The following is a 20,468-nucleotide window of genomic DNA, read 5'->3' as shown; positions in this document are numbered from 1 at the left end:
TCCTAAGATGCTCTCTTCTTTGTGACTTCATGTTATGATATACGAGAAGATAGTGTGGAGAGCCTGAGAACAATGCCAGCATGCACAGAAGGCAGCGCAAAGCCCAGATGTCATTGTTGAAGCTCTAAACTAGTCATGCTCCAAGCTAGTTCTACCCCTGGTCTTGTCTACTATGTGAACAATAAACCCTTTCTCTCTTTCCTTTCTTCTCTCTTTCCTTCCTTCCTTCCTTTCTTTTTACTTAAAACAATTTAGTTATATTTTCTGTCACTTGCATCCCACCATAATATATTATATAATTTCCCTTCCAAAAGTAATCTCACCTTCATCTGGATTTTGTTACTCTTGTTTTCTTCTTTAAATCACAGATACATTCTTCCTCAGATCATAACATTCTGTAGCCACATTTTCTCCCCTTCTTAACTGTGAGAATGGAACACAGTAGCTACAGTATGATAGGTATTAATTTAACAGCTATTGAAGAAATGCTAACTATTTCAATGACTCATTTACCTTTGTATCCCTAGTACCAGGCTTAAATTTAGGACAGACACAATTATATATTCACAGAAGGAATTAGCTAACAAATAAGGAAAATAATATCACTTAAGAGCAATAATCAGAACATACACAAATATCTTAAAACAATCCTTCCCAAGGGCTAGAATGACCCATTTGGTAGTAGATTAGAGTTGCAGAAATCATGTTTTATTTAATTCAGATACAGATGATTACCTATACAAACATTTATAGATACATAGGTTTTCTTGCTCTGTTAATTGAGAGGGCCTAAAATCAATGATACACTGGTCACAATAAGCACACCTGCCACTTATATTGATTTATAATACCTTTCTCCAGCAAAAAGAATCAAAGCTCCTTGGAGAAAACTGACGTTAGAGCAGAAATAGGCTATACAAAGGCTGAGCCTAGACGATCTCACACAACCAGAAAGTAAGCATTCTCCAGCAAACAAACAAAACACCTGTGATGGTCAGCATGTCAAAGAAATGTAGGAGCCAGCTAAAAGAACTGAAAACAGACAAAGCTGGAATAATTTGGTAACAAAATATATAATACCATATCGTATTGTAAAAACATAAGAACTAAATATCTGTTAAGTCCACACTGATAGCAAAAGTTGAATAATTAAGTAGGTGGGAACCACTCCAAAGAATTTCTGTCAGTGCTCTGCCTTCTAAGAGAAAGAGCCTAACTCTCTTCTAAAATATGAGCTGCACACATTGACTCCCTCCCAAACAGTACAGTACAAAAAGGGAGGAAATATAGAGAAGCCTAACAAACATTCCCTGAGGCCAGGTACTCAAAGCCAATATAAACAGTGAAAAGCCATATTGATAGTGTGTTCCTTTGCTATCATGTGATGAAAATGGCATTGTACCTTTGAGGTCTTCCTACCAAAGGACACAACCACAACATAACCATGAGAAAGAACAGCACCAGACAAATCCCAACTGAGGGACATTCAGTTAATTATCTAACCAATTACTCCACAATCTGTCATCCAAAACAGCAAGTCTGAGAGACATTTAGAACCAAGAGGAGCCTAAACAGGAAACAGACACGAGGACTTAAATGTAACATAGTATTCTGTATGCGTGCCTGAAACTGAAAAAGGATATTAGAGGAAAACTAAAGAAATGTGAATAAAGTCTGGACTTTGGTTAATAAAAATGTGTTAATTTTGGTTAATTACTTGTCATAAATGTACCATACTAATATATCAGCAATAGGGGAAACAAAAGGTGTGGTATGCAGGAACTCTCTGTACCTACCTTTGCAATAATTCTATAAATCTAAAACTAAAAGTTCTAAGAGTTGTTTTATTTTAATTAGCCTTTCTAAGACCCTGAACGTCAAAAGGCTAATTGTAAGACTACCCTTGAAATAAACACAGACTATGAAATAATTTCAAGATCTTAAAGAAATATAATCAAGAACTTATTGTACATTTTTAAATGCAGAATAAAAATTTTATTCCCCTGAAAAATCAGCACTTACACATTAAATTCATAACTAGTCTGGAAATATACTTAATAGAGAAAGCTAAAAGGTAAAAATATCAAAAACTTCTGGAATCTTCAATATCATAAGGATAAAAATTATTCTTGTAATTATGAACACCTCCCAAAACTTTAATGTGCTGCTAAACCATATCACTAAGGTGAGAAGGAAAGGCAAGTCTATGGTAGTTTCTTAAAATCACAGCACAAACTTGCCATTAACAGTCCTTAGCTTGTGTTCTACACGTCTAAATTGTGACTCAATCTACCTCTGTAACCGTACTACCTACATGTCATTCTTGGTACACGATGCTTCTTTGTCCCCCTGCCTACATACAGTAAGTATCACCTTTTCTGTTTATCTTCTAAGCCCTATCTCCATTTGAGGACCAGGTAAACCCCTCCTCTTCCACAAAGCCTCAGATCACCCTAAGCTCAACAATCACTACCCAACTAGAATTCCTGTGTCATTAAATGGTGCTAGGCATACTCATCAGTTAGAAAAACAAAACCTTAGTGTAAAAGTTACTGGGTATCTGGAATCACAAATAGGTGCTAGAACACCAGCAATGAATAAGATGATAGTCTCTGCCTGCAAAGTGCTCTTGGAATTGCAGAGAAGACAAAAAGGTAAACAATTACTAGAAATATAGCAATGCTACACAGGAGTACATACCATACAATGTCAATACACTGCATTGAAATGCTACAATATTTCTCTTTTGATACTAAATCTAGTGTCTCCAATTAAAATAAAGTCCTCTTGAAAAGCAGGTTCTTCATTCTCCTACTCAATGAAGTACAGATGTCACCCCAAAACAGTTCTGATATTTTACTAACACTTTCACTTTTCCCTTATCTTCTTAAGAGAAACAAGGAGAATCTCTGCTCATAAACATTAGGCTTATTTTCAGTTTTTGGCAGGTATTAAGCCAATTTTTCCATGCACCAAACTCAAGTCAAAATGGTTCTCAGATCTCAATATTAAACCAGAAACACTAAATCTATTGGAAGAGAAAGTAGGTAAAAACCTCGAAGACATAGGGGTAGGTAGAGAGTTCATGAATAAAAACCAAATTGCACGTGAAACACTTGAAAGAATCAACAACTGGGATCTCATCCTACTGAAAAGTTTCTGCACATCTAAAGAAATCACCAGCAGAGTCAAAAGAAAACCCACAAACTTGGAAAAAATTTTAGCTGATTGTCCCTCAGACAAAGGGCTTCTATCTAGAACATATAAAGAATTAAAAAATTTCAGCCCCTCCAAATTCAAAGACCCAATCCAAAAATGGCAGCTGAGATGAACACACATTTCTCAGACAAGGAGATACAAACGGCAAATAAATATATGAGAAAATGTTTAACATCATTAGTCATTCGAGAAATGCAAATTAAAACAACACTAAGATTCCACCTTACCCCAGTAAGAATGGCTAGCATTAAGAAATCAACCAATAACAAATGCTGGCGAGGCTATGGAGAAATAGGAACCCTTCTCCACTGCTGGTGGGAATGCAGACTGGTGAAACCACTGTGGAAATCAGTTTGGAGATTCCTCCGAAAACTAGGTTTAGAGGTCCCATTCAACCCAGCTATCCCCCTGCTGGGTATTTTCCCAGAAAATCTAAAAACATCATATCACAGTGATATATGTGCACCTATGTTCATAGCAGCACAATTTGTAATTGCTAAAATGTGGAAGCAACCCAAATGTCCATCCACCGAGGATTGGATAAGAAAATTATGGTACTTTTATATAATGGAATATTACTCAGCTGTAAAGAAAGATAAACTCGAGGCCTTTATATTTAAATGGTCACAACTAGAGACCATACTCATAAGTGAAATAAATCAAACATACATGTGCAAGCACCGCATTGTGTCACTAGTGTAAAACTTGAAAGAGTTAATTTAAACTCGGAGGTATGATAGACACTGTGAAATGATAGGAAACCACCGAAGAGTAAAGGGCTTCTGGGATGTGGGAAAAGAGAAGGGAAAGAAGGAGAAATTTTGTATGTATGTATATACAGGATAGATAACATGGTTGTTCTTCTATCTGCTGTTTCTATGCTGAAAGAAACTGTCAATGAGTCTTTGGTTGACCAGTATTGCATGTCTATATCTGTTTTCATGAGAAGCCACTTTGAAGACATCAATATGTAATACAACCACCATTGTTAATTCCCTACCACTTTGTTTGTAACTCTGTATTGTCTGTATTGTGCTTGTGATATGTTATAAAATGTTGTATGTCTGTTAATGTTTCCCTCCTTTTATCCTTAAAATAAAAAAAAATAAAAAATAAAAAAAATAAACATTAGGCTTAAAAGGGTGAATTAACAGATGATTTTTTAGCAAGTCATTAACCATAACCAACTATCAGGTATTCATGGTAAGGGAAAGGGAGTTAAGAATTTACAAGTAACCACTATTTATTTAGTGAATAGTGCTGAGCAGAACTCTCTGCTTTCTATGACTAATAAACTTAAAGAAAATGGACTGGTTGTAAAGATATGTCTTCTATTTTCTGGGAAAGTAGTACAGTCAGGAGCAGATCAAAAGAAAAGAAACCAACTCTAAAAGATGCTTCAGATGAATTCATAATGTTGTAGGAGAAACGGTGACAATAATATATAAACTAACATACAGGACACTGTGTGCATATGGCACAGACAGAAAAACACCAAAAGTAAAAATACACTAAAATATTAAAACTTGTCTATAATTGTTTGTGATTACAGATTTGTATTTCTTGGTTCCTATCTGTATTTCTTATGTTATTAATACTGAAAATGTATTATTATAATTTTAAAACTCAACTCTTCAAAGGGAATGATGAAGAGGACAGGAAGTCATAAAGACAGGTAATGGAGAGGATCAACTAAAAACAACAGATTAACCTTCAAAACTGATCACTATATAACTCCTTTGGAAAAGCATATTCTAGAACTGCAGTAGTCTAAACTCAGTACCTCATTTTCCCAAAAGCGTTTGTACAAATTCAATCAAGTAAATCAAAACTAGCAACATCTGCTAAATGTTACGTTTGCTGTTGGATTTCAAAAAATAACTTGGTTTGCCTTTTTTGTCTTTTGAGTGAACATTTTAAATATACCTTATTTGTGCTTTGAGGATGTTCTGTTTTTCTACCACTATGCTCTCAAAGCTGTGTTTGTAACACATGCTTTAAAATTATATGTGTGTATGCATATTAGTAGTCTTCTTCTAGTCCACAACTGGTTATATGAGCAACAACACTAGAAAAATAGGTGAAACCACAAATCATTTTTAATTAAGAAGGCTTCCACTATCTTCCTTTAGGAAGTACATTTTTAAAAAAAGAATAACATCAACAGTCTTCCTACCTCATAAAATGTTTCCATGATTGCTAAGTTAAAATAGATAATAATAATACATGTAGAATTTTTAATTTATCATCACATAAGCCTATTTTCTATAAAATTTTCTACTAATTTTCTCATATTCACTTGGGTCATTTATTGGTGCATCCTTTGATTACACTGCAGTGTTCTTATCCTGCACTAGGAAAATCTATTGCAACTTAAACATCGAGGTTTTCATAATGAAGAAAGAAGTACATCACAGATATTTCATTAATTCTATTAATTAATCTTACTGAATTTTTGTTATCATCATTTTATTACTTATTAATAACTAATTTTGATTAATTCTGTTTTCTTACCACCAAAGTGTGCGGTATTTTACAGTTCACTAAGGTTTTTGCACTTTTGCTTTGAAAGTAAAAAGTAAAATTATACCTTCTTAAAAGACAATGTAATTGATATGTTTCCAGGTGGGATGGATTAACTTTGTACAGACCTTCATTCTCCATAAGAAGAGCCAGAAATCTAGATAAAACATAGTTATCTATTTGAGGGCATCTGCTGTCCATGGAAGCAATGAGAACTGGAAGGGCAGAGAATCTAGAGAGGAGAGAGTCTTAGAAAGGAACAGACTTCTGCAGCTGTGTTCACCTTTGAGACATTTGCAAATTCCTGCACAGCAGGGAGGCTGGGAATCCAGGCCAGGCGCAGTCACAAAGCTGCTGCTTAAGCTCAGCAAAACCATTGGAACTTTTGGCAGAGTGTTCAGAGACCTCAAACATGCAGCCAGTTCTCCTCAAGACTTTGATGGATTCTGGCACAACCTAAGGCAAGAAGTTAAAAATTAAGGAAAAGCCTCTGTAAGGCAAAGCAGAGCTTCTGCAGGCTTGCAAGATAAAATTTAGAATCTGGGTTTCATGAGGGTGAAGATCCATGCTGATTATGTTTTAAATATTTGATGAATGACATGGCATTTGGTTTTAAAAATATGTTATGGGCCAAGACACTTAGAACTGTCTAAGAGCACTGATCACTACAGGCTCCCAGGAACAACCAGAGAGAGCTACTTCAGGAACAGAAGTGGCCTTCCCAAAGCCATAAACCAGCCTCACTCAACTCAGTAAACTTCTTATCTGGATTCAGGTGATCAGTCTAGGCACCCATCATGGGAAGTGGGTATCCTCCCTCTGGAAGAAAATACCATAATCTAGAGCTTCTGCTGTTTTATGGTTTTGTTTTTGTGGTGGACTGAACCCAGGGCCTGGCATGTGCTAAGCTGATACCCTACTACTGAGCTACAACACCAACCTGACCTCTAAAGTTTTCTGGCTGAATAGCTGACATTCTCTTGAAACTACTCAAAACACCAGATACACAACCATGTTACTGATAACCAAAGAAAAAGCAGACAAAACAAACAGACCTAAGGATATTTCAGATATCAGAATTCACTCACAAGGCCTAGAAAATAAACATAATCAACATGAGCAAGAAAATAAAGAAAACTATGTAGAATATGAATGAAAAATAATGAAATTCACCAGAGAATCAGAAATTATAAAGAAATAAAATTGTATAAAATAAAGTTGTAGAATCAAAGAATATATTATCCAAAATTAACAATTCATTAGAGAAATCTAAGAGAAGAAAGTACTAAACTGAAATATAAGTTTGGCATTGTGTAATTGTGCCACTTACTCATTTATCCCATCTCTGTCCCTCAGTTCCCTCCTTTCTATCCTGTTCTCAAACTGGGCGGGATTTTCCTTTGCCAACTGATACAACGTCCAGCTTCTCAACAGAGTGACACAGGCACAACAGAGGGAAGAGCTGGTGTACACTTCGGTGAGGCTGCCAGAAGTACGCAGGAAACCCAGCAGTGCCCACCCTCCAGCCTGATATTCTGTACCTGCTCCTTTCTACTCAACAGCTCCTCCTACCAGCACCTGCTAGGTCACCAGCACCAGCTCCAGCGCACAGCACCACAGTGAGAGTCTCCGTCTTCCAATGTGCCGTAGCCATTACCTCTCCAACAAGAAGGCAGAATCTCAGCCTTGGTGGTAGCAATGGCAGGGAGATGGAGACCTTCCAGGTTTGCTTCTTCCCCTAAGCCTTAAGTAGCTGCTCTCTACAACCATGAGTCTTACATTCTTTAGAGTTCTATTGTTCAAAGAGTAAGAATTCCATATATTCAGTTTTCCCTATTCTAATTACAACTGAACTGTGACTGGTGGACTAGTAAATGTAACAGACCTGAAACTGGCCAATCCATACCACTGTGGCCCAGCATGACCACCCTTCAATATGTACTCAGCAGGAATGAATACATATAGTCACCAACACTTGCACAAGAACACTGACAGTCATACTGTTCACAACAGCCAAAAAATAATCCAATTGACATTCAATAGTAGAGTGCACAGATAAACTCAGATACACTCATACAATGGAATATCATCAGCACTGAGTGTGAACAATAAAAACTAAAAACTCTATGTAGGTGAAGCTCACAAATAAATGTTGAATAAAAGAAGTCAGACACACATATATGTCTGTTTGATTCAATTCGTATGAAGATAAAAGGTAGAAGTTTAAAATGGTGATATATAAGTCAGCACAGTTGTTTATTCCTAAGCAACACATCAAAGACACAGAAGGGGGCAGGAGTGGGGCTTCTGATGCTGGAAATGCTCTGGTTCTTCACCTATGCCCTAGTTGCACGGGTATGTTTCCTTTTTCAAATTTACCATGATAAACACTTAGGATTTGCACAATCTTCTGTATGTTATTCAACAATAATAGTTACAAATATAAACTATTCATAAATAATCAAAAGTATGTTTCAGCTGGGCATGGTGGCACACACCTGTAATCGCAGCACTTAGGAGGCTGAGGCAGGAGGATCATTTGAGGGCAGCCTGGGCTACAAAGTGAGCTCAAGAGCAGCCTGAACTGCATAGCGAGACCCTGTCTCCAAAAAGACAAAAAAAAAAAAAAAACAAAAAAAGTATGTTTCAAAGGCCCTGATACTTACTATATATGCATGGCTCTGGTAAAGTGATCCGCTCTAAGTTCCCATAGTACCTTCTGTATATACCTCTAACCTACTCTTACCACCTGATACCAAAATTCTCTAACTTTTCTGTCATGGGCACTATGTCTAGCTTGAACGCCAAACATGTCTTCTATAGGTCTCAAATGAGAAATGAAATAAAAAATTGAAAAATGACAGTGTACTCTATTTTAAAGTGCTGTGTAGGTCAAGGCACTTAGAAGTATCTAGGAATAGGAACACCACACACTAAATGGCACTTTTCAGTAATATAACATGCAATCCACCTCAGCTCATACACTGTAGCATATATCTCATTTATACAGAAATGGGAACTATTCTGCAACAATCCATTCAAAAGGTGTCTTTCTATGGGTAGCATATGAAAGAGCAGAGGAATAGTGACAAGGTACACTCACATTCTGTGCAGGCAGAGTACAGTCAATAAAGGCTCTAACAACAGGTGGTGAGGAGCTGCAGGAGCATTAGCTTCACTACCCAGCAGAGCTTATCCTAAATGCAAAATCTAAAATTTTTTCTCCTCTTTTAAAATTTTAATCTAAAGTATATCTTCTCATCCTGAAAACCAGCAAGTCCCTTATGGGTGAAAGGAACTTTAGAAAAAAAAAAAAAAAAGAAACTTGTTCATTCAGTAAAAATCTATTGTGCACATCTTACACCAGACTCTCTTCTGGACACCAGCAATGAACAAAACAATTCCATTCTCTACTTCTACCTGATAACAAGAAAAGGGTGACCCACTATCCCATTTTGCCTGGGACTGTACTATTTTAACACTGAATGCCCTGCATCCCACAAAATCTTTAGTCCCAGGCAAGTAATGACAGTTGGTCCCCCTAGCAGAGACAAACACCAAATGTGCTTTCAGTTCTCAGTTGCCATAACAAAATGCCTGAGATAAACAGCTGCTCAGGAAGAAAGATTCATTTTGCTCATAGTTTCACAGGTTTCAGTTTATAGTCACTTGGCCCCCATCGCTTGGTGCTTCTAACAAGGGGGAGCATCATGGGGACAACTGGCATGGAGGAAAGCTACTCACCTTACAGTGGCTAGGAAGCCAGCGGGGCGGCGGGCAGAGGAGGAAGGCCTGAGGTCCTAATACCTCCTTCAAGAACATACCCCAAAGGACCTAACTTCTACTAGGCCTCACTTCCTAAAGGTCCCACTATCTCCCAACAGCCATTATTGAGGACCAAGCCTTAGCCACAAGGGCTTATAACACCAAATAAATATGCACCTAAAAATCATCAAATGGTGGTAAGTGCAGTGAAGATTTTAGAACACGGTAAAGGTCAGAGAGTAATGGATGGGAAAGGTGTGGCGGCTTTGTACAGGGATCTCAGGGAAGGCTACTCTGATACAATGACATTTGAAGAAAGGAAGGAAGCAAGCCATTCAGATAACTGGGTGAAGACTTCCAGGGAGAGTGAATGAAAATGGTGGTAGCAAATGGAAAAAAGGCCCTACTGTGGGAGTGTGTGTAGGAATGTCTGGAGGCCTGTGTAGCTGGACAGGAGTCAGCCTAGACAGGTTAGAAATGCAACTGGGGCCAGAAAAGCAGTTGGGTGAGAAATATAGTATAACCTGCCTATCACTTAGGGCAAGCACAAGTTCCAACTTCTTCAAGATGATTTTAATCCTACAATTCCAAGCTATAATAATTTCCCCATCTCATTATAATGGAGCCTCTGCCTTATTTATTGAGTATCTTTGTTCTCATATTATATAATACATGTTAAAACACTAAAACTATCCTACAGTACTGCTTTGTGGCACTTTTGTCTATGTGTTTTCATATATTTATATCTTTCTTCCCAAAATTGAATATCCATGAGGTCAAGTTCCAGCATTACTCAATATTACACAATATTAGACATGTACTGTACAATCAATAAATACCAACAGACAGGATTTTCCTCCATTTGTCTTTCGTTGGCTTGTATACTCTTTCATTAGTAAAGAAGGGCACTGGAAGTCAATGTCTTACTCCTGGTACATGAAATGGTCTGACAAGTACAATAGGACACTGTAAAAGAATAACCACTCATAAATTAACTTGCACTGCAGGAATAGCTCTTTAATTAGAAGATATTTAAGATATGAGGCTCAGAGCTAAAATGTAAACAGCAAAAAGCTTACTAAATAACCACCTCTCAAATCAACAATCAGCACTAAATGGCCCCCAAAAATACTTCCAAACACAGATTATGATTTTCATGTTATTGTCCAAAAACCCTCCCATGATCACCACCAAACCCAATTAACTCTTCCTTCTGCTATTGCTGTATGTGGTGCTTATATGATCTTCCCACAAGACTGAATGAAGGTCTATGCTGTCTAGCCTACTATCCAGAGGACACACAAGAGCACAGGCCTCATTTCCATTGCGGAGGGCATTACATTACAATATGCAGTTAAGGCTGACTTAAATAGTTGATGAATTATTAGCACATACAATGCAAAACAATAAAGCAAATATGCTAGAATTTAAAAGTGTTGACTTTAAAAGTAACTTGCAGAAATACTACGAGCTTACTGCAATGCTGATTTCATTTCTAACAAAATGCTTCAAGTTCATTTATGAGTTCAAAGAAAAAGCAATGTTATCATTTTATAATTGCATCACAATATCAAAATATATACTAATCCAGCTTCTTCAACAAACAGACTTACCTCAGAAAGGCAAGAAAATAAAGAATATATACCTAAAAAGATTTTTCCTCACTGGAAAGAAAAACTCCATGTTAAAAGTTAGAGCTATAAAACTGCAGGATCCAAGATCAATATACAAAAAAAAATCAATTATTTCTATACAGCAATAATACAGAGCTGAATATAAAATTAAAACAACTGCATTTACAACAACATCAAAAAGAATAATATCATTAGGAATAAATGTAGTACCAGGTGTGGTAGCACATGCCTGTAATCCCAGCTCTCAGGAGATAGAGGCAGGAAGATTATCACAACTTCAAGGCCAGCCTGAACTACATAGGGAGACCCTGTCTTTAAAAAAAAAAAAAAGAAAAGGAATATATACTTGGAAAGGGATGACATGCTGTTGAAATAAAATTAAAGAAACCCAAAATAAATGGAAAGACATTTCATATTCTTGACTAGGGGAAGTCTTTTTTTTTTTTTTTTTTTTTTTGGTTTTTTTTCCTGGTACCAGGAATCGAACTCATGACCTTGCACTTGCCAGGCAGATGCTGTGCCGCTAAGCTAAATCCCCAGCCCAGGAAGTCTTAATATCAAGACTTGAATATATGAACTTGAATATTAAGACGGCAAAATCTTTAGGTTACTCCAGAGTAAGGATGATGAAACTTTTAGAGCTTTCAATGATACAAACAGGGCTACAGGTTCACCACCGCTGCACTAGGGATTCAACACAAATCCTATCAAAATCCTAGCTGGAATCTTTGTAGACATTTACAAGTTGATCCTAAAACTCATATGGAAATATAAGTCATGTGGCCCATAAAAGTCAAACCTATTTTGAAAAGAACAAAGTTGGAAAATTCATCCTTCTCAATTTCAAAACTCATTATAAAGTTGCCTTAATGTAAGTACAGGTATACAAATCAATGAAAGAGAACTGAGAGTCCAAATATAAACCCTCACATTCCCAACTGAGGTTCAACAAAAATGCCAAGAAAATTCAATGAAGAATTATGCCAGGACATCTGGATATCTAGTTTCCAAAACAATTAAGTTGGGTGCCAACCTCATATCATATACAAAACTTTAAAAAGATCAAAGACCTAAATGTAACAACAAAAATTATAAAACTTTTCAAGGAAAACATAAGAGTAAGTCTTCCTAATTTTATATAGGGAGGGGTTTCTCAGATATAAAGCTATAAACACACAACAAAAGAAATAGAAAAATTGGACTTCCTCAAAATTCTGTATTTTTGTCATTTAAGGACACACTACCTTTTAAAAAAGGCAATGTGTAGGATGGGAGAAACTGACAAAATATGTATATGATAAAGGACTTTTACAGAGAATATATTAAGAACTCTTATAACTCAGTTTTAAAATCACAAACAATTCAAGGGTTTGAAGAGACATTTCTCCAGTGAAGACATACAGTTGGCCAATAAGCACATGAAGACACATTCAATGTCATTAGCCATCAAGGAAACACAAATCAGAACCACAATGAAATACCATTTCATACCCACAAGTGAAAACTATAATCAAAAAGACAAGTGCTGGGGAGGATGTGAAGAAATTGGAACACATAAATTACTGCTAGTGGGGATGCAAAATGATACAACCACGTCGGAAGATAGGTCTAGAAGTTCTTGAAAAACTTAAACATGGAGTTACCATTTGGTCCTTCAATTCCCCTCTTAGGGATATATCCAAGAGAAATGAAATAAAAATGTCTAATAGTACTAACTGATTTACCACCAAAGCAAGGAAACAATGCAAATTTTTTTTTATTTTAAAGAGAGTAGTAAATGAGACACAAACAAACAAAAAACAGAACAATAGCAGCATACCAGGATCACAAACAGAAACAAACCAAAGCAAGAACATTTAAAGTGATACAGGGTTTCAAGACAAAATAATATGAATTAACAATGATTGCTATGTTACACATCGCTATCCTCAACTACGTTGCTCAGATTACCAAATGTAAGAATGGAAGATTGTTCAAATCATTACAGAAAATAAGAAAATAACTAGATAAAACATTAGAGATAATACAGAGTTTCACTAGACAAGATGGTAGGAATTCACCATGGTAATTCCATTGCATATTGTTACCTTCAAATCAGCTGCCCAGATTACCAGACACAAGCATGCAAAAATGATCAGAACATAAAAAAGCAAATTTTCATCTCCTAACAAATAGATAACATGGTATACACTTATAATGGAATATAACTTGGCAATAAAAAGTAAATCGATACATACTATATGAAAACATGCTAAGTGAAAACCGTCATAAAGGATAACATTACATTAATATGAAATGTCCAGAAAAGGCAAACTCACAGACAGAATACAGATCAGTTGTTCCCTAGGTAGGAAGGAAAGCAAAATGACTCTGATGGGTTAAGGGTTCTTTTGGGCATAATGACAATGTTCTACATTTGTGGTGACAGTTGCACAATGCAGTGAATATACTAAAAAAAACCACTGAATTATAGCTTTAAATAGATGAATTATGTGGTACATAAATTAAGTCTCAAGAAAACTATTATTTTTAAAAAATTAGACCTGACCCCAAAGTAGAAAAATGATACTTCACTGGAAATAATGTTAAGCAAAAGCAAACAGCCTTCTGTTGGAGATGTTCCCATAAGACAATTCAGCCCATGGTTCCCAGTAGCAGTTCACAGACTAATATCTAAAAAGAGCCAACATAATTTAACAGTCCCAGGGTCCCCAAAACCTCTAGAGTTCTAGGTCCAATGGATTCTAGGATGCTACATTTTTAACAAAATTCCCAAATAATCCTAATGAATGTGCAGAACTGGGAAACCAATGAGCTACCAAAGCCCTCAGCTAATACTTGCATGACTTTCTCTATGAGACAATCTATTGCTACATCTGATATTTATCTAGTATTTCACATTCACCTGACAATCTGAAATTGCTTAATGGAATTCACCTCTCTGAATGAAAAGTCTGAGTTCAGAAAGAGATGGCTTCATTTTTTGTGTGTCCCTTACTTAAAATCTTCAAATCCTCTTCTTTGGGAGCAGATTTATAAAAAATGAATAAATAAAAAACCACATACACTGTCTAAAACTGTATTTCTAAAACTGGGCACATTGGGGAGTTTAATTTTTTTCCTCAAACATGTATGTTAATATATTTTGTATTTTAAGATACAGATATATTATAGAATAAAATACAAACTTTTCATGGATTTTAAACTCAGAAACTTCAAAGGAAGATGTTACCAATGCTTCACAGGCAAGCTGTGCTCAGGAGAACTGCCGGGGATCAGGCCTTAGAGTTTATTCTGTCCTTGTATTTTAAACTCAGAACTCAGAACCTTCAAAGGAAGCATGTACGTTTTTGCCATAGGAACTACTTTGGATCGCACTTCAGATTCTAAAGGTACATACTCATTGCCACCTGTAATCAGGACTTGGGTAGAAAAGTCTGAGGTGGCTAAGCACTGTTTTCCATGGGTGATGAATTACGTAATCCTTCATTCAGGACCTTCTGTACAGTAGTCAGGTTATGGGGTGACCGTGCACTGAGCACTTCAATAACGCAGGAATACATCTGAATTAAATCTGAAGCCTAAAACATAAGATGTTACCAATGCTTCACAGGCAAGCTGTGCTCAGGAGAACTGCTGGGGATCAGGTCTTAGAGTTTATTCTGTCCTTGTATTTTAACTAGACAGACAAAAAGTGCAACCTCTGGGCTATCTGGACATCACGTGGGTAGTAGAGGGTGCACTCTGGTTGTTTATCGAGTTGCCCAGCTCCCTGATCCATGAAGAAACCAAGGGTAAGCCTACCTGAGGACCTGGATGAAATACCACTAAAGAGAAAATTCCCTTGGATTTCCAATCTTTCTCTTAACTCCAGTGCTCTGATTTTTTTTTTCTTTTTGAATGTTCTTTTTAAGAGAATTGAACAAAAAAAGTTGTGATAGCTACACTGAGGGATGAAACATCGAAGAAATAGAATTACAGTATCAGGTCCGATACAATTATATAAATCTATATCATTTTCTTCAGCACTAAAATAGAAGAGTGGAGTAAGATGAATCCTAAGGTCTTTCCTAGGTTTTCAATTCTGTTCTCACAATACTTGTCAATACTGTAAGATATGCACTATAAACTGTAAAGATAATTCAAAAGTAGAGGAGAGTGAGGAGAATAAGAAGGAAGAGGAAGAAAAAGAGGAGAAGGGGGAGGAAAGAGAGAAGGAGGATGAGGAGTTTCTACATATTTCTTATCCTGACCATCATAGTGTTCCTTTTTTTATCACCTTAGCTCAGAGCCTCTTCTCTCTGTCCTCGATACTTACAACAACCTTCAGTTCTGGTCTTCAGGCTGTCCTTAATTCATTAGACTGACACACTACAATTAGATGATTCCCCTTTATCATTTTCTTCAATGTACTCTAGGCTGTCATTCTATCTAAAGTGAGAGGTCCTGAGAACGAGGTGCCCGGAGATGAACAAGAAAAGTAATAGGAAAAAGAAATACATGAGAAGCAAAAGTATGGGATCAGGGGGCTTACAGCCTCTCAGACTGCAACCTCGAATACCAATTTCAGTCACCTTTTATTGAGCAAAAACCAAGGGCGTAGCTAGTACAAATGAGCGGATACCAAACTTTTTTTTAGCAAGGATAATTAAAGGATTATCCTTCTCCACATGTAATCTAACACACTCCTGTAATCCCAGCACTCAAGAGGCTGAGACAGGAGGATCATAAACTCAAGGCTAATCTGGGCTGTATAATGAAGTCTTATCTTAAGAAATTCTAACAAATAATAAACAAATTATTGTGTCCTCAATACATTCTAATCAAAGAATGTCCTTCTCCACACCAGGCTTGTCCCAAATTATCCTGCCTTTTCTAGCCATGTTGTTGTTGTAGCTGTAGTTGTTTTCTGGAGGTTGAACCTAGGCTGTTAACACTGAGATACATCCCCAACCCTTTTTCACTTTATATTCTTGAGACAAAGTCTACATAAGTCTCTTTAGTTATCCAGGTTAGGCTGAGACTTGCAATCCTCCTGCCTCAGACTTCTACAGTGCTAGGTTTAGAAGCATACACCACCATGCCCATCTTCTAGGCCTTTCCTTTATTCATTTACATCTCAGCAAATCTGTCAGTACCTTTTTCTGCAACACATACAGATCACAGTTTCTTCAAATTTTGTCATTCTCCTACCTGAAATACTCTCTACCATACCTTCCACTTTTGCTCCATTTTTTATTAATCTTACCTACAGGGCAAAGCTTTCTTTGGCTACCTTCTTTAAATTCTGGAGGCACTTAGCCTGTAAATCTTTGACATCTAGCGTATGTTTCCCTCAACTGGGCAGATTTGAGACAGGAGACGGCTATACCTCTACCTCATCTTATCCAGGTAAATATCTCAACATTTATATAGGGTGAAAATATAAACCATGGCACCTAAAGCTTTTTAAAAATCTAATGAACTGCTTATATACAATTAAAATCTTTAAAACAAACCTATCCTGCTCTTTCCAAAAGCAGTTTTACATCTGTGTTCTACAATTTAAGTGAATTTTTTAGGATTGAGTTAATATATCCTCTTTTATAAGACGGTAGAAGACACAAAGATTTCAAGTCATCAAAACTTTTAATTACACAACTTTAACAAGATGAGAGTTTTCCAGAAACAAAACTAAGAACACAGTTTTAAACAAAAATTAAACCCCTTTGCGTACAGAAATCACAGTAAACTCAGATTTGAGAAGGGGAAAAAACAGACATTCTGCCTGGGAAGAATCATTTAAACAAAACAGCACATGTTTTTCTCCATCAGCCATGCAAAACACACAACTTTCATATAACTGCATGTGTTCTGACAAGTATCACCACCCTTTCCCTAATGGTGAGTACCCCTGCTTTAGTTCTAAAAACATTTCACTCAACTATGAAGGTTTTAGTCTTAGTAAAGAACACTTAATCTGGTCTTTACTCTTCTGATAATGATACTGAGATAATGTGGATACCAGTCCAAATTTTCCACTTACGCTTCTATACAGAAAAAAAGGCCTCTTAGGAAGCCAAGAAACACTCCCAACCAGCCCTGTGATGAAGTGTTTGTAAACATTATAAAACTGACTGCAGACACGAAATATCACACTGAAACAAAAAAAATGTTTTCAACATGTCTCCTTAAATTAAAATAAAACTATTTCAACCAAGGTCATAGAAAGTTTCCACTAAATCAAAATAGCCTGAAAGTAAAACTGCAATTTATTTCACAGGACAAAGAAAAGAGGGGTAGGAAAAAAAACTTAAAATGTTTGACAAATTTATCTGCTAGGCAATTATCAAAAGCCAATTTTATTTTTTCATCAAAGATCACTTGAACAAGTCCACAGTACTCACATGCAGAGCCAAGGGGTCTGGCAGAAATTCAGCATCCTCTCCAAAGATAAAATCAGGGGGCAGCTCTGGGTATTGGGCATTGAAAATGATATCCCCTGAAATAAAAAAAAATGACAGCCATTCTTAGTTCCTTGCTAATGTATGAATATTCTGAAAAATGTATCCCAAAACTTTAATTGTATTTTTAATTCTACAAATAAAAGAAGAACAGGTACCCTCTTTTAAATTAACATCCACAACAAGCAATATAAAAAAAATGGAATATGCTATGAATATAAATTCCCAAGTAGAAGCAGATTATTATGGCTTGTGTCTAGAGGTCCCCTCAAGCCTTATGCACTCATAGCTGGGAGTTTGGGGAGGTGCCTGGATTTAGGATGTGCATGCTGGGATTAAATTGTGTGGTTCTTGCATCAAGGGTACGATTACTGAATCAGTCCACTGATTTGTTTAGCATAGTTCTGGGTGTGGATAACAGGAAGGCCAACCCTGGGTGTGGGTAGTAACACCCAAAAGACTGGTACCCTGGGAGGGATAAAAGGGAGAGGCAGGCTTGCTGCTGCTGCTTGCTGCTTTGCTGTTTCCTGCCTGCTTGCCATGGACTATTTCTCATCTATAATGCCCCAGGCAAACATGCTTTGCAGCCAGCCTCTACTATAAGTCAAATAAATCTTTCCTCCTTTAACTTGTAGGGGTGTTGGGTGTTTTGTCTCAGCAACAAGAAAAGTAACCAAAACACAGCTCCATCCAAAGTACATGCTGATTATTTTTATAGGAAAAATTATCATCCAAACACTGCCTGTTAATTAAGAAGACCTTACTAAAGACTGTATAAACATAGCCCCTGCCTTGCAAAAGTTAAACATACATACCTTTGGTATAATGGAAGAACATGTGGCTTGGAGTCAAAAAAAAATTATTTATATCCACAAGGTATTCTAATTATTTATTAGCTCAGAGACACTGAGCAAGTTTTGACTTCTTTAGACTGCCATTTCTTCACCAGGAAAAGGGGGATATAATAGTACTGACATCACAACATGCCTAGTACAGCACCTGGCATACAATAAACAGCATGTAACAGGAATACTACTTCTAGTAGTTACAGCAGTATTCTTAAACATAACACAAATTTTGAAGTCTCATGAGCAAATCTGTGTTTTAAGTATTACATTTGTTTTCGGTCCCTCTTTAGCTCCTTTTCAGCTATATTCACCCCAAAAACTAGTTATCATCAGTCTGAAAGTATGTATAAGCAGCTCAGTTTATTGACAATCTAACACACACACTGAATTGTAGTGTGTAAGGGTGTAGTGTATCTGTGTACATGCACACAACCTCTGCAATATGCACACCATATAGCTTTTTTGTGTCCAATAATTTTTACTGTTCAAACAGTAATACCCACATGGTATCCAAATTTAAACGTTTAGACTTTAGTTCTTTTTTTCTGTTTGCTTATTCTAAAGAGAAAAGAACAAAAACAAATTTATAAATACAAAGACATAAACAAAATAACTCAAAAATGATAGAGAATTTCAAACATGGCAGTAAGAAATTAACAATGGTTGTTGTATTACATAGTCTTATCTTCAAATTGGTTACTCAAACAACCAGATAGAGGCATGTAAGATTGATCAAACAATTAAACATTAACTATTCCTTTCAGTAAACCAATAGACCATCTATTCCTATTTTCTGTAGGCTTTTTATCATGAATGTGTGTTGGATTTTGTCAAAAGTTTTTCCTGCATCTATTGAGATGATCATATGCTTTCTGTCTTTGGCTCTGTTGATATGGTGTACTACATTTATTGATTTGTGTATATTGCACCATCCTTGCATCCCTGTTATGAATCCCATTTGGTGATGGTGTATAATCTTCATGAAAATTTGTTGCATTCTGCTTGCTAGTATTTTATTGAGTGTTTTTACTTTTATGTTCATTAGGGAGATTGGCCTGTAGTTCTCTTTCTTGGTTGGGTCATTCCCTGGTTTTGGTATCAATATAATACTTGCCTCCAGAAATGAGTTAGGAAAAACTGCTTCCCTTTCAATTTCATTGAAGAGTTTGAGGAGTATAGGCATTAAATCTTCTCTAAGTTTCTTGTAGAATTCAGCTGTGAATCATCAGGACCTGGGCTTTTCTTTGTTGGTAAGTTTTTAATCACATTTTTAATCTCATTAATTGATATTAGGTTATTCAGAATTTTTATATCTTCTTGATTCAACTTTGGTAATTTGTACATATCTATGGTCAGATAATATGCATGGGATAATTTCATTTACGTTACCTTTACTTAAGCATGTTCTATGCACTAGTATGTGGTCTATTTTAGAGACCATCCCATGTGCAGCTGAGAAGAATGTGTATTCTGATGTTGGGTGGGATACTCTGTAAAGGTTTGCAAAGTCCATTTGTGCACACGATTGATTCAGTTCTGTTATTTCTTTGCTGATTTTTTTGTCTAGTTGATCTACTTCTTTGTGTCAGTGGGGTGTTAAGGTCCCCCATTACAATAGCAACACAAGATAACTACATATATTTGATCTTCCTAAATGTAAGCATCCAGAAAATAAACATGTTTCTAATACTTATTTCATGTCTCTGATACAGAAAGTGGACACAAAGAACATATCTGAGAAGTGCTCAAAGCATACAAGAAATTCTACTCTTTGAAGTGAATATCTAAGTTCTGGGAAAATCTTTACTAATGAATAAAGCATGTGAAGAGTTATTCCCAGAGGTTTTGTTAGGGAATAAGTTTAAGTAAGAAGGTGTACCCTACAGAAATTGGTTAAATTATCATAAGTAGCACAATCACTACCTTTCTTTTACCCTTTCTTATACACTCAAATTGTCAATTATATCTATTACAAATAATAAAATTCGAAAGTGCTAACTACAAGGCATTAATCCAAGCAATGGCTAAAAACCACT

General features: G+C 36.2%; 1 protein-coding gene across 4 annotated transcripts in view; it reads right to left on the bottom strand.

The window, feature by feature from the left end:
- The window catches only part of Bre (brain and reproductive organ-expressed (TNFRSF1A modulator)), a 415,144-nt gene that overhangs the window by 292,652 nt on the left and 102,024 nt on the right, over window positions 1-20,468 (bottom strand). For all 4 annotated transcript variants that reach the window (XR_263443.2, XM_005400518.2, XM_013522605.1 and 1 more), the window contains exon 4: window positions 17,528-17,622. Coding sequence is in view for 3 of the 4 variants with exons in the window: in XM_005400518.2 (XP_005400575.1) it covers window positions 17,528-17,622 (95 nt within the window). In the remaining variant the exon portion in view is untranslated. The remainder of the gene's footprint in view (window positions 1-17,527; window positions 17,623-20,468) is intronic.

Source organism: Chinchilla lanigera, unplaced genomic scaffold, assembly GCF_000276665.1.
Source record: "Chinchilla lanigera isolate Chin_1 unplaced genomic scaffold, ChiLan1.0 scaffold00068, whole genome shotgun sequence".
NCBI classification, from domain to species: Eukaryota; Metazoa; Chordata; class Mammalia; order Rodentia; family Chinchillidae; genus Chinchilla; species Chinchilla lanigera.
This window is presented reverse-complemented; position numbering and strand designations above follow the sequence as displayed.